This window comes from Ostrea edulis, chromosome 6 (assembly GCF_947568905.1).
Source record: "Ostrea edulis chromosome 6, xbOstEdul1.1, whole genome shotgun sequence".
Lineage (NCBI taxonomy): Eukaryota > Metazoa > Mollusca > Bivalvia > Ostreida > Ostreidae > Ostrea > Ostrea edulis.
The window spans coordinates 28,759,527-28,785,832 of record NC_079169.1 but is presented as its reverse complement, the minus strand read 5'-3'; the positions used below and the strand labels follow the sequence as shown (position 1 = coordinate 28,785,832).

The following is a 26,306-nucleotide window of genomic DNA, read 5'->3' as shown; positions in this document are numbered from 1 at the left end:
CGTTTTTTCTGTCAAAAAAGAGTCAGATTTCTGGACATTTTTAGTTTTGGCTGTTTTTTTGGAAAATTTCCCAAATTTTGACGCTCTTTTCTTTTTCTGCAAGAAAAAAATCCTCAGCATAATGTTAATGATTCTGTTATGTTTACCGTGTATGTACATAACGTATGTAACTCTCGTGAATAGATGGTATTTCATCTGTATTACTTTAATAAAAATCGATGGCATGAGTAAGCTAAGCTATTCTTACCCCCAGTCCCTTAAGTGGAACATCAGATCCAGACGACTGAGTCCGGGACACAGAAGTCGGGTCCTTTTTGCTCGACTCCGTGGATAAAGTCAGCACAGCCAGAACAGGGTATCTGGACTTCATACTCTTCATCAACTAAAACACAGTATTTGTATTATTATTCCATGCCAAAGAAAAACAAGAGTGCCGCAAACGGTACAATATACGCATGTCGGACAGTGAAATTCAACATGGAAGCATATTGTGCACTCTGAATTGATACAACACACATTTTGAATAGAAAAACTCTAAAGTGGGTCATGGTGCACCAATCCATCTGACATGTGAACTGATTATGTCTTTCTCTGAGAGTGAGGTTGTGACAAAATGTCTGTACAATATCTATCTATGATAAAAAGTCCAGGAAACCATTTGATCTATTTTTAGCCCTAAAGTAGGTCATGGAGCACCAATTAAGTTGAAATGTGAACAGATTATGTATTTCTCTGAGAGAGAGGTTGTGACTATATTTCAGAGGAATACCTGTGACCATACCAAAAAAAAAAATCTGGAAAACTGTTTGAACTACTTCTACCCCTAAATTACTGTAAGTCATAGTGCGCTAATCCAGCTGAACTGCTAACTGCACTTGTCTTCCTCCGAGAGGAAGCCTTTGACTAAACATCAGGGCAATATCTGTATCTGTAATGAAAAAGCCCGGAAAACTGTCTGACCTATTATTAGCCCCAAAGTAGGTCAATGATGGACCAATCCAGCTGAAATGCAAACTGAACTTGTATTTCTCTGAGAGGAATATTAACGGCAAACTGACAAGTCAATTATTGACAAATGGGGTGATTTTAGCTTCTCCATATCGTCGGGTCAAATGCTGTTTGATGTGTTTCATACCGATTGTTGGGCCGTTCTTGGCACATTGATTTTGACTACGGATTACTCCGTTTACCTGATCATGACCATAGGGCTCACAGCTGGTGTGACCGGTCGAAAGAGGATGCTTACTACTCCTAAGCACCTGATACCACCTCCGGTATGTCCAGGGGTCCGTGCTTGCTCAAATCTTTATTTTGTATGGCTTGTTTGTTATCTTCACCTTTCATTCTAGAGCACATGTATGTTAAAATGCATGTCTTCGCTTTTTTAGTTCATTCATGATTTACGCAGTGTCTTCGCTGTTTTAGTGCATTTCGTGATGTTACACAGTCTGGTTTAATACCACCAAATCTTCACATAACCATCTTTGTGATATGCATGACAGAGCTACATGTATATTGTGCATATACAATTGCGTGACAAAATTTAGTTTCCAGAGAACATTTCCCAATACATTTCACGAAAAGCCATCTTTTTTCAAAATTTCCCCTTTTAGCCAATTTCTTCTTAACTTTGATGAAATAAACAACATTGAGTTTAGAAACATCAGAAGTTGTCATAATTTTTAAACAAAAAATTCTTAATATTACATTACAGCCAGATAACACTTATTCACGATGTTAATTTTTTAAATTAAAAAATTAAATATATAAAGTCCATATTTCAAAAAGTGTCATACTTCTATAATAAGAGATTAGAAAATTATTCTGAAATTATTAGATGATACTCTGAATATTTTTTAGGTTTAAAAATTCGGGGGCATATCAATTTGTCATAATTTTGAATGCTTGGTGCTAAGGCTTTCAATTTTTAAATATGTATTTCTATGACAAGGCCTTTTTCGGTACCAACCATTTTGAGCTATGTTTGAAAACTTTAACCTTTGCCATAACTTTTGAATGCTTAGTGCTACCGCTTTCATATTTCACAAGTGTTGAGCTTTCTTTTGGTACCAGAATTACTTTGCTGTCATACGGTGGTATCAGTATTTCATAAACACATCTTGTTATTTCATCAAAATTTGGCCAGAAATAAGATCAGGAGAAATTTTCGAAAACAAATATGGTTTTGTTTGAAATAAAAAGCGACATTTTTCTTTGAGAACAAACAAGTAGCCACGGAGTGTACATAGACCCAAGAAGAAATGATGCTATCTAGCATGAATTGATTTAGATTATTGTTTACGGGAGTTATTGGATTGATCACTGTTCTTTATCTCCACCTACGATTGGTGTTCGGAGATAAGACGAATAAAACCTGCATTTTAAAACAATTGATTTCATGATATTTCAGAATTCCCAAATACAATTCACAACTGCCCCATTTCCAAATTTCTTAGTTATATTTTACATGATAACAGTTTTGGACAAAACTGGATGTTTATTTTCTGAAGGCTTTCTAGAGAATATACAACAACGGGCGACACTGGGTATATACCGTGATGGTAATGGATACAATGAATCGAACTTGTCCAAAACCTAAACAGAACTGAAACAATACTTTATGTACGGTGTTACATAAAGTCCTGATTAAACATAAAAAGATTATACTTACCTTTTTATTCATCAGCACGTGTGAAACGAATATGAAAAAACCCTGTAAAAGTAATATCGTTTACAGGAAGACGAAATAAATAACATAAATAATGGCATACAGTTACTTTTATCTTTATGTAGGTAACATACCTGTAATGAATTGCTTATTATGAACAAAAACTGAAAAAACTCTGCACTTTCGTTTACAGCCAACATCCCAAACAGCCAATTAACGCCCAGAACTGGCAACAGGGTACCAAGGGATCTCAGTCCGGACCTGTTAATTTGATAATTGCATTGGATATTTACACCAAAAATCTTTAAAATATGATATTAATTAATCCGTTTATCTATACACTATCAATATTCTGAAGTTAAGATTTGAAACATTGATTCTTGAAACTTAATAAAATTGTAGCTTAGTACTGACAAATCTGCAATGAAAACGTGTACGTCACAAATCTCACTATATCTCAATCAGGGGTGACTGTCACCTACATGTATGATAACACTTACTAAGGTGCACATTATCTCGTTTGGAATATGCATATCGTGGATTGTCAATGATCGGTACATTCTATATTTTTAACGAACAGAAATGTCTTATATTATCATAAAACAGACTTCAATAAAGCAGAGACCATATCAACCCAGCCAAAATAATAATAATATCACCCTTTAATCAACATGATAGTATATAAGCACTAAGATGAAATATTTCTTTACAATGTGAGTATCATTATAAGTAACCATTTAATTTGTTGTATTTGCTATTAAGACATATATAAACTGCTACAAAATTAAATCATATCCAGGAATCTTTAAAAATCAAAATAGCCCCCTCCCAGCTTCCTTAACTGATATTCCTGGATTTATTTACATGTACGTACGCAGCCTTTTTTTGGACTGATGATTTTGTCATCGCACTCGATGCAAGCAGCACTCGTATCAAGGTGACAATAATAATTAGGTTCAACTGAAATCAAAACAATGCATCAAATTTTAAGTCGAAGATTTCTCGATTCATTAGTGGTATATATATATATATATATATATATATATATATATATATATATATATATATATATATATATCAAAGGAACGTTCTAGTCATCAAAACAGCATTTCTGCTCAAATCTTATTGACTTTTGAACATTCTATTATTTGTCATACATACACAAAAGACACTATCGAGCCTTTCACATCTGCTTAGTACTTAGATATGTTATTGAATATTGATGTTAACAACAAACTAACAACTTAACTCTATGACAAACGGGATGATTTCAGCTTCTCCATTGTCAACTTCTCATATTTATGAAGCAATGTTCTATTATCACCTGCATATGGTGCTTATATCTCAACTGATTCTAAATGCAAGAGCTTGTTCTGCGTATGATCAGTTTTTGAATTGAGGCAGGCTGCTGACAAAAATAAGTTAATTGTATATTGTTTTTCGTCCCTCTCAAGAATTTTTCACTCATATAGAAACGTCAATATTGCCGGTGAAGGGCTGCAGAATTTATGCCTAAATGCGCGGCGCTTACGGCCTTTGAGAAGGGAGGGATCTTTATCGTGTTGCACCTACTGTGACACAGGGTTTCAGTTTTTGCGGTCTAAGTTGATGTTACAGGGCTTTCAACAGTCTCGTTTAAATTCAGTATTTCGCAAATTCTATGGTCGATGTAACGATCTAGTTTGATAATACAACCTGTCATTGGGTCAAATGCTGTCTCACGTGTTTCATACCAATTGTTAAGCCATTCTTTACACACTGACTTTAAATATGGATTACTCCGTTTACCTGATCAAGATATGACTCACTGCAGGTGTGACCGATCGACAGCAAATGTTTCATCCTTCTTGGCCCCTGACTCCATCTATATTATGTCCAGGAGTTTACGTTTGCCAATCTCTTAATTTTCTATTGTTTATAGGAGTGATGAGATTGACCACTGTTCGTTATCTTCCCTTTTTCATATAGCACGCCTCTCAGTCTCCGTGAAATCAGTTTAAATGGATAATTAATACCGTCTAAAGGTATGTGTACATAATGCTTTAAATAAAAAAGCGAAATTATAATCATACAAGATTTTCTATTTGTAATTACATATTCTTAATACTTTATCAATATGGAACATGCACATCACACCGTTATTTTATATGTATATGAGATCCAACTGCTCTACAGAGTTACCTACCACTGCAATGAGGCAAACTGGTATAATAAACAGATAGAGGGAGCCACTTTCCATTGACAACCAGCAACTACAAAGATATTTACGTACTAATCTTTCAGAATGCTCAAGTTTATATATTAATATCTTATCAACACTTTCAATATGGAAGCGTATTGCTACACGAGTGGAGTGGTGAACGAACGTTGAACGGTTTAGGAACGCACTCTTTCCATAGAGAGACATTGTTACACACACATACACTGTATACACACGCATGCACACAAACACAGGTTCCTAAGTGATTTCCTCTAAAATGTTACTTCATAATAGAAAACTATACCGCAATAAGAACGATAGTGTTTTTCAACTCCTTCCGAGCGTCTTGTTGGTCTACATTGATTCGAAAATGCTAGAATAGTTCCAAATGACCACGAGGGAACGAACGGTTTACAGGAAGGAAACGTTTATCGAAGCGAACTGTTCAATATGAGAGCGGAATACTTTGGTCTAGGAACGAGTGTTAAACTTCAGGGTGTGTAATGCAATGAATATTATACAGTCATTGACTGGGTTCGACGACAACAGCTGTATTGTTTGACCCGAGGACGAATCTGTTCCCCAAAGGCGTAGACTGGGGGCAACAGATCTGTTCGATTAATTGATTGTATATTGTTTAACGTCCCTCTTTAGAATTTTTCACACATATGGAGACTTCAACATTGCCGGTGAAGGACTTCAAAATTTAGGCCTATGCTCAGCGCTTATGTTCTTTTTTCCAGGGAGATTTTTATCGTGCCACACCTACTGTGACACAGGGGCTCGGTTTTTGCGGTCTCATCCGAAGGACCGTCCCATTTAGTCGCTTCTTACAACAAGCTAGGGGTTCTGAGGACCTAATCTAACCTCGATCCCCACGTGATCAGATCTGTTCGATTGATTGATTGTATATTATTTAACGTCCTATTCGAGAATGTTTTACTCATATGAAGATGTAAACATCGCCGGAGAAAGGCTGCAAATTTTAGGCCTATGTTCGGCACTTACGACGTTTGAGCAGAGATGGAACGTTATCGTACCACACCAGCTGTGGCACGGGACCTCGGCTTTTGCCGTCTCATCCTAATTTAGTCGCCTCTTACGACAAGGAAGGGGTACTGAGAACCTATTCTTACCCGATTTTCCACCATGGGAGCAGGTCTGTTCGAGGGTGAAACAACACAGCTGTTGACGGAGGACGTAGTCTATAACTGATTTGTTATACAGATTCAAAATTCTTTTAAGTTTTATTTTTCTAGATGTGCATGGTTTTTTGAGTTTGAACTTTTAACAAGACGGTGTAATTGCATATATTTATCAACGTATCCGTCAGTTGTTTTTTTAAAGAAAACACGACCAGTATCCTAAAATTGATAATCAATAACTATATTTTGCATACTTCTGCTTTGATTTTCATTCCGAATTTTATCATCAATTAAATTAGTGAACCTCGCCATTACGTAAAACAAAGCAGGATACCACAATCACGTCATCTATCTACCCCATTATGTACTGGCTACGCAAGTCACTTGATTCTTAATCCTCTGTTATGTTTACGTAATAGCGACCGATGATGAAATATAGAATTCTTTAGATGAAAAGCAGAACAGAAACACGAAAAGTAATCATTAATTAGGATTTAAGGTATATTTTCTTTTAAACTGGTTGATATTTTGATAAATGTACGCAATCACACTGTCTTGTTAAAAGTTCAAACTAGACAAAGTACTATGTGCATCTAGAAATATATGTAGTGAAAGACACACACACCCTCATACACACAAGATTGAAGTTAGGGGGAAAATACATGTGGGTAAATTTCTGGGGGAATAAGTTTTTAGGTAGGTGGCTTTGTTTGTTATGAATTTGAAATACCCCTCCCCTCCCCTTTGAAAGACGATGCTCATGCAAATTATGTAATTAACACCTCCAAATTTGGATTTGAATGCATAATGAAACTAGCACATGTAACTTCAACTTTCCTTTAACAAAATTATGGCATCAGTTATACATTAGATAATAAAACAGTCATTTAATGCCTGCTTAATCAATACACCAGAGAATTTTACCGGAAACAGTTGACATGTCCCGACAGCGAGGGAAAATATTCTGTATAAAATAATGTGCTATATAACTGTCACGGTCTTATACTGAAAATGTTCTGTATAATATAATCCGTTATATACCTGTCTCTGGTATTATATTGGAGATATTCTGTATAATATAATCTGTTATATAACTGTCACTGGTATTATATTGGAGATATTCTGTATAATATAATCTGTTATATAACTGTCACTGGTATTATATTGGAGATATTCTGTATAATATAATCTGTTATATAACTGTCACTGGTATCATTTATATTACCACTTCTCTTTAATCATGCTGTCTTTTCTATTTGAGAAGTATCGATTTACCTTGTCATCGATAAAATATATTAACAATATTATATATTTCTAATGATAATGGGATTTTGTTTTACTTAAAATATGAATTTAACATGCAACATACTAGTTTTTAAGGTGATAACCCTTTCTCCAGAATCCTCCTAAAGTCGATGCCGCAATCACGAAAGGAATACCTTAAATAAATCACGGAATTCCATGAAGGTACATGTACGTGGTACAGTTGTTCTGTGCGTCATGTTAGAATTATATCAAATAAAAATACAGCATTATATCAATTTACATACATATTAGCTAAACGATTATAGATAAATAAATGTTCCAAGAGTAACACAGTTACACTACCCATCCTGATTGATTATTTATGCAACTCACCCCATCCTCCTATGAGGAACCAGAGGACTCTGGATTTTGATTTGAAATTGTTTGCAACATACAGGGCATAGTAGGTGACTGTGATGCTCATGAAATAGTAGATTCCCATCCCCAGCATACAAAAGAAGGTGACCAGGAAAAGATAGTGAATGACGGCTGTGATAACTGTGCACACAATCTGAGAAATATACGAAAAACATTTTATCGTATGATTTGATTCTCTTCAGTGTTTAGTCAATTGGAACTTCATCACTTGTAAATTTCTTAGTTTGTCATTAATTTTTAAGGAAATGTACCTTAAAATTATCTTATATCCTGTGCAAAGGTTGTAATTATACAATTGCAAGTTAAATTACTGAACGTATTATCTTCTGTACTCTTGACAGTATCAAATGACATTTTTAGCGGACAGTTTGAGAAAAGTTCAGGGTTATTTTTGCCATCCTTACCTACACCTATTTACACATTTCATTGGCATGGAGAATGAAAACGTTTGAGGTATTGAAAACTGTGCTATATAATTTTCCCATACACTTCAATAGTAAAAATGTTAAAGCCTAACACATTTTGATATACTTTCCCTCCCACATATTGCAAAATGAAAAACACTTCGGATCATCTACAAACATAGGCCTATCATACCATAAAATATTGTGAACTTGCGGTCTAAACATTTCCGAAATCCAGTCCGGACAAGTTTAGCTACAACAGAAAGTATTCGTTTGGGAGACTTATCTATGTCGGATATTATGCCAATCGATGAGCTAAATATGAAAAGGAAGACCGTGACACTTTGTCAGAATTGATAAAAAATATAACAAGGATATAAAGAACTTCTGTTTCACACGTTAAATCGAAATCACATAGAATCTATCCTTCTGTGTTTAGTAAACTAGAGGAGATGAAAGAATTAGTAACAGAATGAATATGTACTGGATCCAGCTGGCAAAGCTAATAACATTGTTTTGTAAAACCCATTTTACACGTGTATTTTGGCGTTTCCTTCCACATTTAGTAATCAAACTTATACTAAAGTTCCCTATCACAAGACAGAAATCTTCAAAATCACGTTTCAGTTTTATGCATGTTTTGAAAATACCCTAGCCAATGGGAGGAATGAATCTGATTTACCTAACCCATTCTGAATTTTAAAGAGCTTTACAAATCTCTTACAAAAATAAATTGCAGAATCAAGTAAATGTTCTGCCATGCCCCTATATTAACTTCTCAGGACAATATTAACTACTGTGAAGGAGAACGAAAAGGCGTATTCTGTCACATCATTTACGAGAAATGGTGAAAATCAAAGGTGGGTTCTCAAAAATTTCAAAGAACTTTGATTAAATTCGAAATCACAAAACTTTTCCAAAATTAACAGCATTAAAATGTACATTTTTTTTCGACAATTTACACGACCACTCCCCACGATAAATGAAAGGTTTGCCTTTTTGACATAGACAGATGCTACTTTAATAAAAAGCAAGGAAGTCGGAAATGTACGTATTGATATCATCCAAAAACTACGTTTATGACATTCTTCTCTGAAAAATTATATTTTCACTTCCTCTATATGAGGGTCTCTACAGCCCAGTAGCTAAGTACTTCGTTACTAGCTTGAAAATACGGATGTATATTTAATTGCTGTTATAAAATTTAGAAATTCATTTCAAAATTAAGGATTTTCTCCCTCATGCATAGCTCTTATCCTTGGACGAATTTGGCTGCACTTGTTTGGCACGCTGTTTGTGGCTATATTTAGATCTAAAACTTCATAGTTATTTCGGATTTCAAACATTTCGGTTGAGCATCACTGAAGAGACATTATTTGTCGAAATGCGCATCTGGTGCATCAAAATTGGTACCGTATAAGTTTTACATGAAGAGTTCTTGTATAATTTTTGAAATAGGTTTTAAATTTCATACTGTATTAATGCTATTATATTTCATATGTCTGCCTGGTTAGCTCTGTGTGTAGTAATACAAGGGTTTCTCCCTTATTTTGCTAAAATACCTTAGTAATGTCCATATATACCTTTTGTTGTATATAAGAACGAACTTTACATATTTTCTTCCCACAAAAAGGAACTATCAAAATATACAAATTCTAAATCTAACCTAGTAAGATATTCCAAGTATTTTTATAGAAACATGATAGGATACAAGTGAATTGTAACCGAAATAACACGTAAAATTGTATATCATTGCGAAACGTTGCGTATATCATTCAACACCACTTTGATTGCATGCACAATTACTCTGAACTTGATATTAAAAAGATGCTGGAGTTCTAAATGATAATAATTACATAAACGTAGTCTTTGGCAATCTGGTTTTCTATCACTCTATTGCAGTTCTCATTGTCACAAATTGTGCTCCTTTATTAGCTGATCTGTTCTTGATGTTCAAAACCTTGTACATGTATGTGAGAATAACATTTTGCTGTAACCTTCAACTCGACATTTCGGTACATCAACGACGGTACATCTATCAACAATATCTACATTCATTCATAAATTGACTCGACATAGTCCAGTGAAATCGAAATAAAAGACACCTCAGAGTCTTCTAGATTTGCCTCGTGTTAGGGTATTTGCTAAAAGGCAAACTACCAACACAACTTTATAGGCTACATATGTACCACCTCTGGTATATCCAGGGTCTCTGTTTGCCTTACTCTCTATTTTGTACTCCTTAAAGGAGTTACATCTATGAGATTGATTATTGGGTCAAATGCTGTCTGAAGTGTTTCATACCGATTGTTAGACCGTTCTTGGCACACTGATTTAGACTACGAATAACTCCGTTTACCTGATCAAAATATAGGGCTCACGACGGGTGTGACCGATCGACAGGGGATGCTTACTCCTCTTAGGTACCTGATCCCATCTCTGGTCCTTGTTTGCCCAACTCTCTTTTTTGTATTGCTTATAGGAGTTATGAGATTGATCGCTGTTCGTTATCTTCACATTTTGTTATATGCAACTCGCAGGCACCAGCCATTATATATAAACCCTGTACCTCATCGCTTGTCTTTTCCACGGCCACAATGAAGATTACATAGGAAACAACCAAGGATCCGCATAGATTTAACAGCAGTACGTTCAGATCACTCTTTATATATCTGCAAGTTTAAAAAAACATGGAAAAAGTGTTTAATTCATAAAACAACTAATCGTATGGTTTATCATATATATTATATTTAAACTGGAGCTAATAATTAGTAAGAAGCACTACACACACAAATGCACACACACACAATATATATATATATATATATATATATATATATATATATATATATATATACATAATCACTTTAAATGATTTACGTTTAACTTTTTAAGTTGACATACTTCCAGTTTGTGATGTAGATGGTGAACGTTAGAACGGTAAACACAATGGACAGGATGACACCAGTGGCAGATAAAGTCTTCAGTGATGCACTGTCCTCCTTTCCCTATAAAACGAATTCTTCATACGTCTGTAATCGTGATCATGTTTTGTTTCTTTTTCAATTAGATGAAAAATATGTGGGGAAACTCATATTACCAACGGTATCAATCAGGTCTATACGTGATAAGCAGCTGTATCAATCAGGTCGACTCGTGATAGACTGCGGTATTAATCAGGGCTACACGTGATAGACAGCGATATCAATGAGATCTACACGTGATAGAAAGCGGTATCAATCAGGTCTACACGTGATAGACAGCAGTATCAATCAAGTTGACTCGTGATAGACAGCAGTATCAATCAGGTCTATACATAGTAGACAAGACACGTATTTGGAAGATTTCCTTACGACAGTTTTTACAGTATAAATAATGCAGGCACTTATTGCAAAATATGATTTCAATTAATATCCACAAAGGAAACTTATCATGGATGGATGGTTGTTTGTTTGTTTTATGCCTCGTCGAGAATTGTTCACTCATCAAGATGATGTCACCAGCTGTAGGTGAAGTACTACTAATTCAAACCTATGTTTAGCGTTCAGGGCAATGGGGCTTATTTAACATACCAACGCCTACCATGACAAGGGACCTCATTTCTTAACATCTATATGATTGTAGATTTAGTCGGCACAAACATCAATGGTGTACCATGATTGTAGATTTAGTCGGCACAAACGTCAATGGTGTACCATGATTGTTGATTTAGTCGGCACAAACATCAATGGTGTACCATGACCTGGTAATCAGACTTCATGGAATTCGATTACATAATTAATGTACAGTGTATAGATGTTGTATTGATACCCTTTATTCCCAAGTTTAGATTTAAAGTAATGACGCACATTATGACGTCATAATATAAACACCATTATGTGGATGACGTCATAACTGGGGCCAGAAAGGTGACATAAATCCGACAAAAAAACCTTTCAAAGCAAAATGGAATTGGTGATTGAATTTTTGAGAAACGAAGGTTTAAATGAATATTTTGTGGTAAAATTCAAATGTAGCACTTGATTTATCCACGTCGGTTTTCTTTATAATTTTCCAAATTGATGCATTGAATGTTTACAATATCGTCCTCAGTTTCTATAAAAAATGGGATGGAGGAAAGGGCAAGAAACGTTTGCTATGAAATGTGGTACTTTTGAAAAACTTTATAAAATGGAGTTTGTATGCATTTTTTCACTGAAAAAGTTGCAGTAATGATCGGATAATATATCTAGATATTCTTTTACAATAACTACCATTCTAACATCTATACGCCCTGTCCACAAAGGGCTTATTGCCTGTGTATGAAAATTGAACTCAATTGCATGTTCACGAGAGTCATTGCAGACGTCTTATAGGCCTAGCCATGAGAGTAGAATTTATATTTATCAAAAAGGAAATACATGAAAATAAAATCAAAGATACTTACTGACACATATGGTCTCATCAGAATGGCAAAGTTGGTGAGATGGGAGCATTGGCAAACTGTCCTCGTGGTGTTGGATAAGCTAACCTTGCAACCTTTCTCCGACCAGTTGCTGATCAAATAGTATTAAAATTTTCTGAATGCATTAAGATCTATCAGAATTTGTGAAATAGTTTGTTAAGAAAATATTTTTCACTAGAATATTAAAAATACGGACTGAATTTCTAAATTTATAATCAAGTGGTATTTGAAAGATCACCAGATGAAGAACCAGACGAATACAGTATTAACATTACACAATGAGTCGTCATCGTTAATAAAGGGTATAGATAATACACGAACAATTTGGTTTGATTCAGAACTACATTGCTCTCCTATGAAATTACAAATCTATTTATCCTCCTGTTACAGTAAATCAATCAATCACATGCAGGATATCAAATTAACAAATGTGGCCGCGAGTTGGTCATGTCAGAATAAATCTTCATCAACATTACAGAAGTTGATTATTGCATGTCACCTTAGCTTGGTAGTGGTTGAAAAGATCGTGAATTTGAACCAATACGATGGCCGCAATCTTATCTATAATAGTTGTAACAAAATCAATTACATACTTTAGTACTTTAGTAATTCTTTTCAAAATTGAGGATGATCTCCCTCATGCATAGCTCTTATCCTTGGACGCATTCGGCTCCAGTTTTTGCACTCTAGTTTTCCTTTTAGCTCTCACAAATTTATTATTTCGAATTTCCAAAATTTTGGCTTGAGCATCACTGGAGAGATATTATTTGTTGAAATGCGCATCTGGTGCATCAAAATTGGTACCGTATAAGTTTTACATTACGACCCCTGGGTCGAGGCCTCTGCTGGTGTCTCTACAACCCAGTAGCTAAGTATTTCATTACTAGCTTGAAAATATGGATGTATATCTAATTGCTGGGATAAAATTTAGAACTTCATTTCAAAATTATGGATTATCTCCCTCATGCATAGCTCTTATCCTTGGACGAATTTGGCTCCAGCTTTTGGCACTCTAGTTTCCTTTTAGCTCTTACAAGTTTATTCTTATTTCGAATTTCCAAAAGTTTGGCTTGAGCATCACTGAAGAGACATTATTTGTCGAAATGCGCATCGGGTGCATCAAAATTGGTACCGTATAAGTTTCACATTACTATACATAGTAGGTGGTTCCTTTATGGATCTTGAAAGAAAAATGCCTGACAATATTCTTTGAAAAGGTGAAGATAACGAGCATTGTCCCATCTCATAAATACCATAAAGAATACAAAATTGAGATTAGGGCAAATACGGATACCTAATACACCAAAGATGAGACCAGGTACCTAAGAGGAAGAAGCATTCCTGTATCCCCTGTTGACCGGTTACACTCACCATGAGCCTTATATTTTGATCAGGTAAACGAAGTAATACGTAGTCAAAATCAGTATGCTATGAACGCATGCCTTTGTGTGAATTTGTATTCACTCTTTTAACGTGGCCTTGTCCTGGTGCAGGATCATACTTTGAACAAAACCGCAAACGCTAAATAATACGCCAATAAAAATGCTTGCATAGGGTCTTTTTCTTAAGTAATAATTTGTAGAACTTTGCCTCAGGTAGCATCAGCCAGCATCAGGCAGTGACATATTTTTGGTGCATTTTATAAATAAAGGGTCTTAGCCTAAGTTGTGATAAGGCGTGGATAGACAAACCAAGAGTTTTGTATGAAATATATTTCCCCAAATTCGACCAAGTTCAACAACCTGTAAATATTCAAAACATCAAAGAGAATTAAAAAATGGTTGAGAATTATAATAATTGCACTATGCACATTCTTCAAGTTATTTCCTTCTAAACTGTTGGAGGAGTTATAAGGACAAGCCATACCTTTTATTTAATATATTTCCTCAATACGTACAACCTGTAATTGTCTAAAATATTGGAACAAAAAAAAAACCAAAAAAAAAACAAAAAAAACAAAACAACAACATTGCCACATGCACGTTTTCTATACCCATGCACATACTCTGTAAAATAAGAAGGTCCTTCGTTGAAAAATGTGGAAGGAAAAACAGACAAATCATGTACGCTCTATGTAACAATTCCTCAAAACCGACTAAATTCAACAACCTGTAATTTTCTTTAAAAATTCACGAAAATCAAAATCTTTGCCAAAAGCACATCTTCAATACCCATACAGACACTCTGTAAAACAAGATGGTCTTAACTTAAAAATTGTGGGAGTTACCCGGACAAATCATGTACCCTCCATATAACAATAATTTTCAACTAAAGAAAGGTCGAAATGGACCCCGTGGGGATCCGGGTTAGAATTGGTCCCCAGTGCGCTTGCTTGTCGTAGAAGGCGACTAAATGGGGCGGTCCTTCGGATGAGACCGCAAAAACCGAGGTCCTGAGTCACAGCAGGTGTGGCACAATAAAGATCCCTCCCTGCTCAAAGGCCATAAGCGCCGAGCATAGACCGAAATTTTGTAACCCTTTACCGGCAATGGTGACGTCTCCATATGAGTGAAATATTCTCGAAAGGGATGTTAAATAAGAATCAATCAATCAATCGAGATGGACCAAACTGGTCGATAGTGATCCACACAGAAGCTACACAGTAAGTTTCAGCTTCACATATGACAGAGAAATGAAATTAGAAACAGAAAACCCTGAAAGGAATGATGGACGTACATACATCGCTGTACCATAAGACAGACATATAAAAAACTCAAATCTTAATCTGACAAACTGTAACGTTATGGTTCTTGAAAAGAAAAGTTTTGATGGTGTCCAGCATACATTTTCGTATAAAACTTCAAATCTTACTCTGATAAGCGGTTATGGTTATTCAAAGGAAAAATTTTGATGGTCACAGTAGTTTACAGAATACATTTTCAATATAAAACATACCCCCCCCCCCCCCATTGTTCACTCCGTTCTTGTCTCGGAGTCATCGTTTAAATAAACATGATGGATACATGATCACAAATGGTACCCTCATGGTTCTAAGGGGATATGATGCTGAGATGATACTGCATTATTGTAAATAATGGCATTTATGTAATTTGTGATATGCGAACCCATTCTCTATCTACATTGTATATGTAATTTTGTAACAGTCTGTATTTAAGGTCATTTTGTGTTTTTAACCAGTTCGTTTCTGATGGTCATATGGTAAGGTCATATCACGTGATGTTTAAATAACGTCAGTTCTGAAATTAATTTGATACAAGGAGGAATTTAGAAGTTTTAGCGATTTATCCTGTTTTACGATAAGTGCGGTGTTCAAAAGAAATAAAGGAAACAATCACTTAAGCCCTAAAAGACGTTTTTACAAAGTCTGATTTGGAGACAAAAAGTAAGTTCAACTTATTTTATCGCGTATTCCCAGGACAAGGCAGGCTCCGTCCAATCTGAGAAGATGGCGATTGAAGTTTATGTTATCGGTCACTCATATATTCGTCGTTTAAGGGGATTTACCTACACATCGGCTGAGATGTATAACTTAAAACTTGATTGCAACTTGTTTAATGTGAATTTCATAACACGGGGAAGTTTAACCTTTCCACGGCTATCTCGGTGCCCGGAATTTTTTAACTTTAACAAACCTCCCGGACTGTGCTTCGTTCAAATGGGTGGAAATGACTTATGCAAAACAAATCCAGAAAAAGTGTGCGCAGACATTATCTCCTATGCTCAATATCTAAAAGAGGGGGTAGGTGTGCGAACAGTTATTATAGGCCAGTTGCTATGACAACCTTGGACATCGCGTCCCTCTTACAACGATGACGTAATAACAGTAAACAGCTTGCTGCGGTCTGAAATTGCGAAGCTTGAAGGAATCCACCTCTGGTCGCACCGTGGTTTTTGGGCAGACCTGGCCTACCTGGGAAAAGATGGAGTGTACATTGACGCCACATCATCGCACATGAAAAATATATGCACAATATTGGGATAGCTGTCCTTCAGCAGTCCAGATAAGCTTGCCACTTTATTAGGTTTTCTGTTTTGTTTTTGAAGCAATTTAATATACTTGTAACTCATTGCATCATCTTGGCAAATTCGTGCAGAGTGTACGAAAACTGGCAAGTTGCTTTATTATCATTTGAACATGTCTGGTTGTATTTATCCTGAGGTGATTAAATACAGTAAGGACTTGATAACCCTTATTTCTGATATAGTTATTTTATAGTAACCAGTTATCACATGCAATTTAGGGGTTACTAATATATAAGAAATTGTGCAGTAGTCATAGATATAATATTGCATTTCTTTTTCATACAGACAGTAGTGCGCCTCTTAAGTCGGAGACAGAGTTGGTGTTTTTTATTTATTCACACACGGAGTAGGGTGTTTATTTGTCATCATGAGCATGCCAAGTAGTCTGTACGCTTTCATTCACAAGCAGAATAGTCTGCTTCTTCCTCATACAGAGTAGTGTACTTCTTATTCAAATTCAGAGTAGTGTGTTTGTCAGTCACACGCAGAGTAGTGTGTTTGTTAGTCACACACAGAGTAGTGTGTTTGTTAGTCACACGCAGAGTAGTGTGTTTGTTAGTCACACACAGAGTAATGTGTTTGTTAGTCACACGCAGAGTAGTGTGTTTGTTAGTCACACACAGAGTAGTGTGTTTGTTAGTCACACACAGAATAGTGTGCTTTTTATTCACACGTAGAGTAGCATGTTTCTTGTTAACCATAAGCTGAATAGTGTGCTTCAGATTCACACGCAGAGTAGTATTTTTCTCTCTCTCATGCAGAGCAAGGTGTTTTTCTGCAAAAAATTCTGATTCCCTATTCACAAAGTTCAGTGTTTCTTCGACATACTCTGAGCTGTATTTTGGGTCGAAAATCATCTTGAGAATCATAGGCATTTTCTAGCAGGCATGTAAGTTTTAGCAAGATGCACTCCACAGTTGATTAGTCAATTGTTTTGGTACATTTATGTTAAAGGTTTTATACATGATGATACCTTAAAATACTGTGAGAAAATAGCATAAAAGGGCACCATCATGATGTTTGCCCTAAGTGATGTACTAGAATTGTACAAGGCTCAGATGAAAATATATCATTGTATTGTTTCATGTTATAATACAGTTCGATGTCTTTTAGGCACAAACATGCCCCGACGCAAGAGAGGACCAATCTCAATGGGCACTGAGCTTGAATACCAGCCTAGTACATCAAAGAAGTCTGGAACAAGTTCCAAGCGTCCAAAAACGGTGGCTACTGAGAGCATCGATTATGCTAAACTCACAAAAGAAATATGTAAATTACAACAAGCATTGTCCTTGGAGGAGTCAGAACTTCCCTTATCCAGAGACAATGATCCTTTTGTGCAACAATCTCAGGAAAAAGCCCAGCCTAATCCTCAGCCGCAATGCTTAGACCAAACAGAATCTCAGGCGACAAACCAGCCATTTCCTTCGGGGCAAGTGGTCAATGACTCACAGAACACATTATCAACAGTAGTATCCCAATTGTTGCGTGCTAGTACATGTGAGCCAGTAGGCACAAGTTCCATGAACACAAACAATATAATTTCTATAACAGAGGGATTCCCCTTGGTGCGTGAGTGTCTTCCAAAATAAAATCAAAAATTTGGGCTAATGAATTCTTGGATCTAAGAATACTGCTGTCTCATCAGGAGGAAGACCCTCTTACGCTGTCCATTTCTACGGGGGTTATTAATGTACAGCATTCATTGAAGGCAAAAACCCCATGCCAATCAAATCAATGGAGTGATGCCTTCTTGATCCTCACGAGCTTCAGAATTCAAAGACTCATCAAAGTCGCCCCCTGTTAAAATACATAAGCCTCATTAGAGAAATGCATAGGCTCTATGGTGATGCAGCATGGAGGACCTATGATGAGTCCTTTTGAAAATTAAAGGAATCAGTAAACCTTGCATGGCAAAAACCAGTGGAAGAACCTAGAGGAAAACGTATTGCGCTGTCCCTAAAACCCTATCATGCTGGGCAGCCCTTTCGTAACAAGCAAGCGGGAAGAGTCCGCTTTTGCTTTGCATTCAACCAAGGAGAAAAATGCAAAAACACCCCATGCCAGTTATCCCACACCTGTCAGTCATGTAGGGGCCAACACCCCAACTATAATTGTACCTCTGCATCTCAAAGACTCCCAGAGAACAGAACTGCCAATCCCAGTAAAACCAAATATGCTAAATAAAGAGTTAGAGGAGTATGATATAGAGCTGAAGGCCTATTTGGTAGACGGATTTAGGTATGGGTTTTCCCTGGGTTGTGCTACAACTCCAATAGCCCCATTGTCAAAAAACCATAATTCAGCATTACTACGTACATTATGATATTATAGAAAAATCATATCAAGAAGAATCCAGAACTCAACCGTATAGCAGGTCTTTTCTCATGCCCACCATTTGACCCTTTTGTTTCATCCCCTCTTGGAGTGGTACCAAAGTCTGAACCAGGAAAATTCAGAATTATCCATGATATATCTTACCCAAAAGAAAATTCGGTCAATGTTAACATACCCAGAGAAAACTCGGTTGTACATTATAACACCATTGACTGAACAGTTAAGTGTAGCATTACAGTGGGTTATGCAGTCGAGGTATAGTGCAGGGGGTATGTCCCACATCCTGGATGATTTTTTCTTCATTGGCCCAGCTGATTCACCTAATTGTAAAAATGATCTAGCAAATTTCCTCTACTTGTGTAAAAAGATTGGGATACCTATCAAAATGTCAAAACACCCATCCCCACCACAACCATAACTATTTATGGCATTGAGATAGACTAGACAAAAATGGAAGCACGTCTTCCCCTGGACAAAGTTAGGAAGGTCGAACAAAAACTCTTAGACATGCAAGCAAAAAATCATACAAATTGACTTGATCTTCAAGCATTAATTGGGTTATTGAACTTTACTTGCTCTGTTATTGTTCCCAGACGTGCTTTCTGAAGGCGTTTAATTGATTTGACCTGTGGTGTAAAAAATCCCAATGATTTGGTTGAACTTCCCCATGAAACAAAAGCTGACATGGAAACATGGCTCACATTTCTGGCCACCTTCAATGGGAAATCAGTTTTCTTGTCACAAAAATGGTTTTTCTCTGATCACCTCACATTGTATACCAATGCTGCTGGGTCCATGGGGTTTGCTGCCATTTTAGGGTCTCATTGGTTTGTATCCCATTGGCAAGACAATATGAAGGAATATCAAATTGCAATTAAGGAACCTTTCCCAATAGTACTGGCTATTGAAATATGGGGCACTGAGATAAAAAATTAAAGGGTACTATTGATGTCTGACAACTTGGCGGTAGTCCAAGTTATTAATAAGCAAACCTTCAGAGAAAAAGTCCGTATGATATTGGTACGCCGCCTAGTGTTGGCAACCCTCAAATGGAACATACATTTCAGGGCCAAACACATACCGGGCAAACACAATGTTGCAGCTGATCGATTATCTCGATTCCAATTTCAGGCAGCCTTCAAGTTCATGCCATGCTTATATCAACAACCAACACACATTCCCCAGGAGTTCTTGAAAATCTGAACCCACAAGCACGCCAACTCCTAAATCTTATGCTCATAAAAATGGTTAATTTGTGAAAATATTTTAGTTCGTATGAAAACGAATTCAATTTGGAAACAAAACAGTTTGAATTTCCTCTATTTTTTGTTTTTGCATTTTGAGCGTAAATGTTCAGATAAACGCCAAAAAATCATATCCTGTGTGAATGTATATAGAAGTTTTTAAATTTCATATAAGGAATGCAAAAAGATACAAAACCAAACCAAAAAGAAACCCCACTTAAAATCATATTAAAATCATATCACCGACCAACTTAAATGTTCTGATCTCATGAAAACTTTAATACTTTAGAGAATCTTTCACCACAATAATCAAATGTTTGGCTTGAATTGTTTTGAACACAGCCTTATTTTGCTTTGAAAAAATAATTAAAACAAGTAGCAATCTGACATCCGATATTGATACCGTAATTGCACCTTAGTATTTAATAATCTAAAATAGTCGTGCCATTATTTGTAATTGAATAAGTGTAATTATTTATAGTAAAAGTGTAAACTGTAAAAAATACAATATAATTTACATGAATTAACGGATGATGGACACATACTAATTAGATCACTAATGATTTAACTAGATACTCACTTAAAGAAATTACGTATCGCACATCTACATTATGTACCCCTCTAAACTGCAAATATTATTTTAGATGTATGTGTAAATTATTTGATTACTATTGATTCTAACTATTCTAAAGTTTCAACTGATATTCTGGTAAAACCTATTAATGTTTCGAAAAGGGAGGGGGTGTAACAAGTTGGGCGCACTAAACATTTTCATAAAAATATTAATGAAAGTTGAAGACAACGATATAGAATAAAGAGTTGGACAAACACGGATCCCTGGATATACCAGAGGTGAGATCAGATGCCTTAGAGGGGGGGGGGGGGGTGTTAGTGCTTCATTTTCTCTAGATCCCCTAGTTTATTATTTTAAAAATTAATACAAGAATTATAATGAAATGTTTGGTTTGGTTTTCTTTCTACACAATCTGGGGAGGGGTGGGATCGGGTCTATTTGAATATGGAATTTGCGTAACAAATATGCCCCTTTCAAAGTAGAGGAGAGGCAGTCTAGAACACTCGTTTAAGTCAAGCTTGCCTCCCCATAATCTGCAAATGAAAATTAGATGGGTAAAATACATGTACTATGTTAGATTTAAAGCATACAATCATTATTTGATGAGAGCAGCTACAGGATGATAAAGTAAGTTTTGATTTTGCCCATTCCGCATTTCCTCCGTTTTATGACATCTAGGTGTTTCAAATCCAAACATCTAACAATATATATAATTTTGATTCAAATAAGCAACTGAACTTACGAACATTTCAATTGTTTTTGCAAAAAATGCATGCATGCATACCTCATTTGGACTTCATTTTCTCTTATGAGTAAATCCATCCGTAATTAAATTCCGCCATGCATATGCAGAAATCAGTGCTAAATAATTCGTAACCTGCTTTGTATATCTTTACTTATTATGATACATGAGGTTACATGTATCATAGATAAACCAATGAATTGCATTAAATAATTCACAAGACGCAGAGAGTATATGCATGTAACGGTAGAGGTATATACGTGACCAGTACCACATGTACCGACAAAATGTTTAGTCATCGGGTAAATATATTTTTCAATTATTTTTATCATTTACGAAATCTCGGAATATAATACAAAAATGTTTATTATTACTCTGGCATGATAAAAAATTTGCAGAATTTTTAGCCCCAAGTATATTGTCGTTCAATTTGGCTATATGTACTTTTAAAATTGTACAGAGATTCTGTTCGACATGTTGCGACTCCGTCTTTCATTTCTTTTTTAAATCTATTTCGAACAGAATACACAGGTCTAGAAATATATAATAACATGCGGTACCACGACATCTGTCAAACTCTGTTTGCAGTCAACGTAAACATGGCGTCAAAAATCACGCGCTTATGTCGTTACCTCATATTTCCTAAAGACACGTCATAAAGGCATTCATATAAAATTATTTAATCAAAATAAGGCCCCAACTGTTATGATTTATGCTTTTGTATTTCGAAAATATGACTGCAGTCAAAGTCATAATCAATATATGTCACGACAGTCATGACCTACGTGCGTAAGTTCGAGTTGCACAGTGACTTCAAAAACGCCACAATCATATCCCCTTAAGTGGTCCCTCCCTCGCGAGTTACAACAAGCTAGTCTTACTGTTCATCAACAGACTTGCATACTGGATTTGACAAATCTTAAGAAGAGTTTGTGTCTGCATTCCTATCTCACACTTTAAATCCTTGTTGTGGCCCCAATTTTGGTAATGGGGATGATGGTTTGCACATATTCATTGAATAAGAAGACTTTCAAATTTTTTTCTGGTTCAGACAGTTCACCTTGCCGTAAAGTGTCTTAAACAACCATTCTGTTTTCACAATTTCTTAATTAGATAACCGAATGTCGAAAATAAGAAACATTTAGAGATGACCATGGATTTCGATCAGAAACCCTCACTTCAGCTTCCAGCTCAAACAAGTTAAACATACATGAATGTATAATTCCTTAATATCAGTATTCCTGTATAATGATATACAAGAAACTTACTTTGTGGTAAAATTCCATGATACACAGTTAGGTTGAAGGTCGGTGTCATTGTTCTAAAAAATGACAAAAACATTATGCCATGCTACAGTTCATTATGAGCTATTCAGCCCAACAAATTATCTTTAAATGTATATTTGTAAAAACTAAACCCAAAGTGTGTGTACAATTACAATAAGACTATAATATAATCTACAGTCTGATGCTTACTCCTCCTAGGAAGCTGATCCCACCTCTGGTGTGTCCAGGGGTCCGTGTTTGCCCAACTCTCTATTTTGCATTGCTTATAGGAGTTATGAGATTGATCACTGTTTGCTATCTTCAACTTTCATACTATAATGAAAGGTGAAGATAACGAATAATGATCAATCTCATAACTCCTGTATGAAATACACAATAGAGTGTTGGGCAAACACGGATCCCTGGACATACCAAAGGTGGGATCAGGTGCCTATATATAACATGTTTATCATAAATCATGTCACAGTGTGAACAAATACTAATGTTCTTTAACGAAAGCTTGTGGCGTCCGTACATTGATGAACAATTTTAACATTGATTAATTGAATATTGTTTAACGTCCCACTCGAGAATTTTCACTCATATGAAGACGTCATCATTACCAGTGGAGAGCTCCAAAAGTTGGAGAGACAATCATACCTTGCTGATATGGTTAAAAGTCAGATGTAGCGGAGGTGACAGCGTCTCCAGATCTGTCTGTGTAGTGAGAGACAGAATTTCAGAATTGACGTAATCCTCCTTATCAGGTGCCTCTTCTGCTTCATTTGAATTCACACTCCTTAAAATTAAGGTCAGATTACGTGTGAATACAATTATTATCAAGCTTTATTTTGCTTAAAATGAGGAAAAAACATATTACTAAAACGTTGTGTTTTCCCACATGATGCAAAGGTAATACATATTTAGGTAATAAAATGTGTTTGTGAAATACTGATGCCCTCTTATGACACCAAGGTTGATAACGGCCAAGGTTAAAGTTTTTCATTAGTACGTTAATCCCCAAAGCCAAAATCAGAATATCAAAACCTTTGCGGACAGACAGGCGGGCAGACCAAAAACTATATGTCCAATTAAGGGGAAATAAAAATGAGATATCTTGTATTGAAACATTCTGTATCATAGGACAATATTTATGCATTGCCTTCAGTTTCTTAAATTCACAAATGCTCTTCTTAATTCAAACATAATTAAGAAAAACATAAACATCAGGTATAACCTGTACTTAATAGGCGTCGAATATATGTGGTCTACGTCACTTTGTCAAGGAAGACAATTGATTCTTCATGCAATGAATTAATTACTAAACGACAGTATACAATTATAAATACCTTTCTGATTTTGAAGCTTTGGGAAAGATATCTGAAATGGTTTTATATATCACAGCAACATAATTAATTTCTGCAAATGAAAAAAAAAAACAACTATGTATTTTGAAATTTGTGGACGCCAGTGGCAGTTTGAGCAGTCATGATAAACACAGAAATAATAGCATCAATTCTTAATAGAACAAGAGCAATAAATTACGTCGTCCCCTACCGGCGCCCCCATCAATTTACAGGTGTAATATTTAATGTTGTTGGACTTTGAATTATGGTTTAAAATATTGCCACCAAGTCGCCATGGTTACCAAAAAGGAATTTGTTTGCTGTTGCGTTCTTCATACAGTTGACACATGTAGTTTTTAAATGATATTTTCTTATTCAGAATGAAAGCTGAAGATAACGAACAGTGATCAATGCAAGGTGAAGATAACGAACAGTGATCAATCTCATAACTCCTACAAGCAATACAAAATAGATAGTTGGGCAAACACGGACCCCTGAACACACCAGAGGTGGGATCAGGTGTGTAGGAGGAGTAAACATCCCCTGTTGACCGGTCACACCCGCCGTGAGCCCTATATCCTGATCAGGTAAACGGAGTTATCCGCAGTCAAAATCAGTGTGCCTAGAACGGCTTAACAATCGGTATGAAACACGTCAGACAGCATTTGACCCAATGCGAGGTTGTATTGACGAAGTAGATCGTTATAACGACCATATAATTTGCGAAATGCTGACTTCAATCGAGACTGTTGAAATCCCTGTACCATGAACTTGTTTGCCTGTAGCTTAGCTCTTGCATATCGAATCAGTTGAGATATATAAACACCATATGCAGGTGATAATGAAATATTGCTACACAAATATGGGAAGTTGACGATGGAGAAGCTGAAATCATCCCGTTTGTCATACAGTTGAGTTGTCAGTTTGCCGTTAATGTCTACTTTCAATAAAATATCTAAGTATGAAGCAGAAGTGGACGACTCTGTGGTGTCCTTTATTTCGAGCTCACAGGGATATATCAAATCGACATATGAATGAAAGCTATCATTGTTATCGCAATTCACCTTTGAATTAGAACGCTTTACCCGATATAGTATTGCGTTGTGTGACGACACAATTGAATGAGACAATTGAACAATTTGAATGACATGTTTGATGTAATACAAGAGTTTTCATTGGCCGATTACAGCCCGCCCACTTTCTCGAGCGGATTCAGTGTAGCTGGAGAACTGTACAGAGCTCTCTGAAAAGATCCACCTCTTATAAAAACCTTCGATTTACGGGTCACAAAAAGCTGCGGACGGTTGAGGCCTGAAATCGGTGTGTTCTTGTGTTGCTGTCTCAGAAACTCAATATAAAAAAAATCTTAACATATTTTCCTACTATATACTTGCGTCCAAACATACCTTCAAATATTCATTAAAGCCACACACCACCCGAAAACTCACAGCTTCAAATGATTTCGTATGTTGACGTAGCCATGTTAGGTAGCCGGTCTATTCGAACTCTTGCTATTGGTATCTATTCATAAAATCCGTTGTAAGTTATGTATTCGCTCTTCATTTATTATCAACATTAATAGAAATTAAACCATTTTTGTACCAGTTTTTGTAAAGGTAAAACAAGCTCTATATGAACGAAAATGCTACATAAGGACATTAGATGGAGACCGGCCGGGCCGGCGCGGCCGCTCATGACTAATGAAAGCCGCACTGCCGTGAGTTTAGCTATTTGAATAATTATCATTTAATAGGACTAAGTTGTTATATTATTTAAACATATTTGTGGGGTATTAGTACACATCTAGACGATATTGTGCCAGTATGGAAATGAACCGGGATTCGAATTGACTGGCTACCTAACATGACTACGTCTACGAACGAAATCATCAAAAGCTGTGATCGAGTTTTTGGGTCGTATGGGGCTTTAATAAATATTTGAAGGTATGTTTGGACACAAGTATAGTAGGAAAATATCTTAGGATTTTTTTAATATTAAATTTATGAGACAACAACACAAGAATACAACTTTTTCTCTTTCTTCCTTTGAGTTTTTTTTTTCCATCTAGCATCTGGCCGTCATGTTTTCAAATGCTGACTACTCCCGTATAAGGGAATTTGGGCGGACTTATACATATGGACCAATGAGAGTTTCTGTTGCATTTCGCAAATGTATTACAAACAGATTCAATTGTGTCGTCACACAACGCAATACTATATCGGCCAAAGCGTTCTAATTCAAAGGTGAATTGCGATAATAGACAAAACGTC

The 26,306-nt window shown here is 35.9% G+C and overlaps 1 protein-coding gene across 8 annotated transcripts in view; it reads right to left on the bottom strand.

The window, feature by feature from the left end:
- Positions 1 to 26,306, bottom strand: part of LOC125648390 (adhesion G protein-coupled receptor L3-like) — a 58,652-nt gene that overhangs the window by 3,956 nt on the left and 28,390 nt on the right. For 7 of the 8 annotated variants that reach the window (XM_056142318.1, XM_056142317.1, XM_056142313.1 and 4 more), the window contains exons 20-33: positions 24,040 to 24,109; positions 23,351 to 23,489; positions 22,694 to 22,746; positions 12,527 to 12,635; positions 11,005 to 11,108; positions 10,670 to 10,772; positions 7,652 to 7,829; positions 7,383 to 7,452; positions 4,854 to 4,920; positions 3,543 to 3,628; positions 2,803 to 2,929; positions 2,672 to 2,713; positions 248 to 382; positions 1 to 96 (exon numbers count right to left, since the gene is read on the bottom strand). In XM_056142318.1, the coding sequence (XP_055998293.1) occupies positions 1 to 96; positions 248 to 382; positions 2,672 to 2,713; positions 2,803 to 2,929; positions 3,543 to 3,628; positions 4,854 to 4,920; positions 7,383 to 7,452; positions 7,652 to 7,829; positions 10,670 to 10,772; positions 11,005 to 11,108; positions 12,527 to 12,635; positions 22,694 to 22,746; positions 23,351 to 23,489; positions 24,040 to 24,109 (1,379 nt within the window). The remainder of the gene's footprint in view (positions 97 to 247; positions 383 to 2,671; positions 2,714 to 2,802; positions 2,930 to 3,542; positions 3,629 to 4,853; positions 4,921 to 7,382; positions 7,453 to 7,651; positions 7,830 to 10,669; positions 10,773 to 11,004; positions 11,109 to 12,526; positions 12,636 to 22,693; positions 22,747 to 23,350; positions 23,490 to 24,039; positions 24,110 to 26,306) is intronic. The other variant, XM_056142319.1, reaches the window with a different exon arrangement.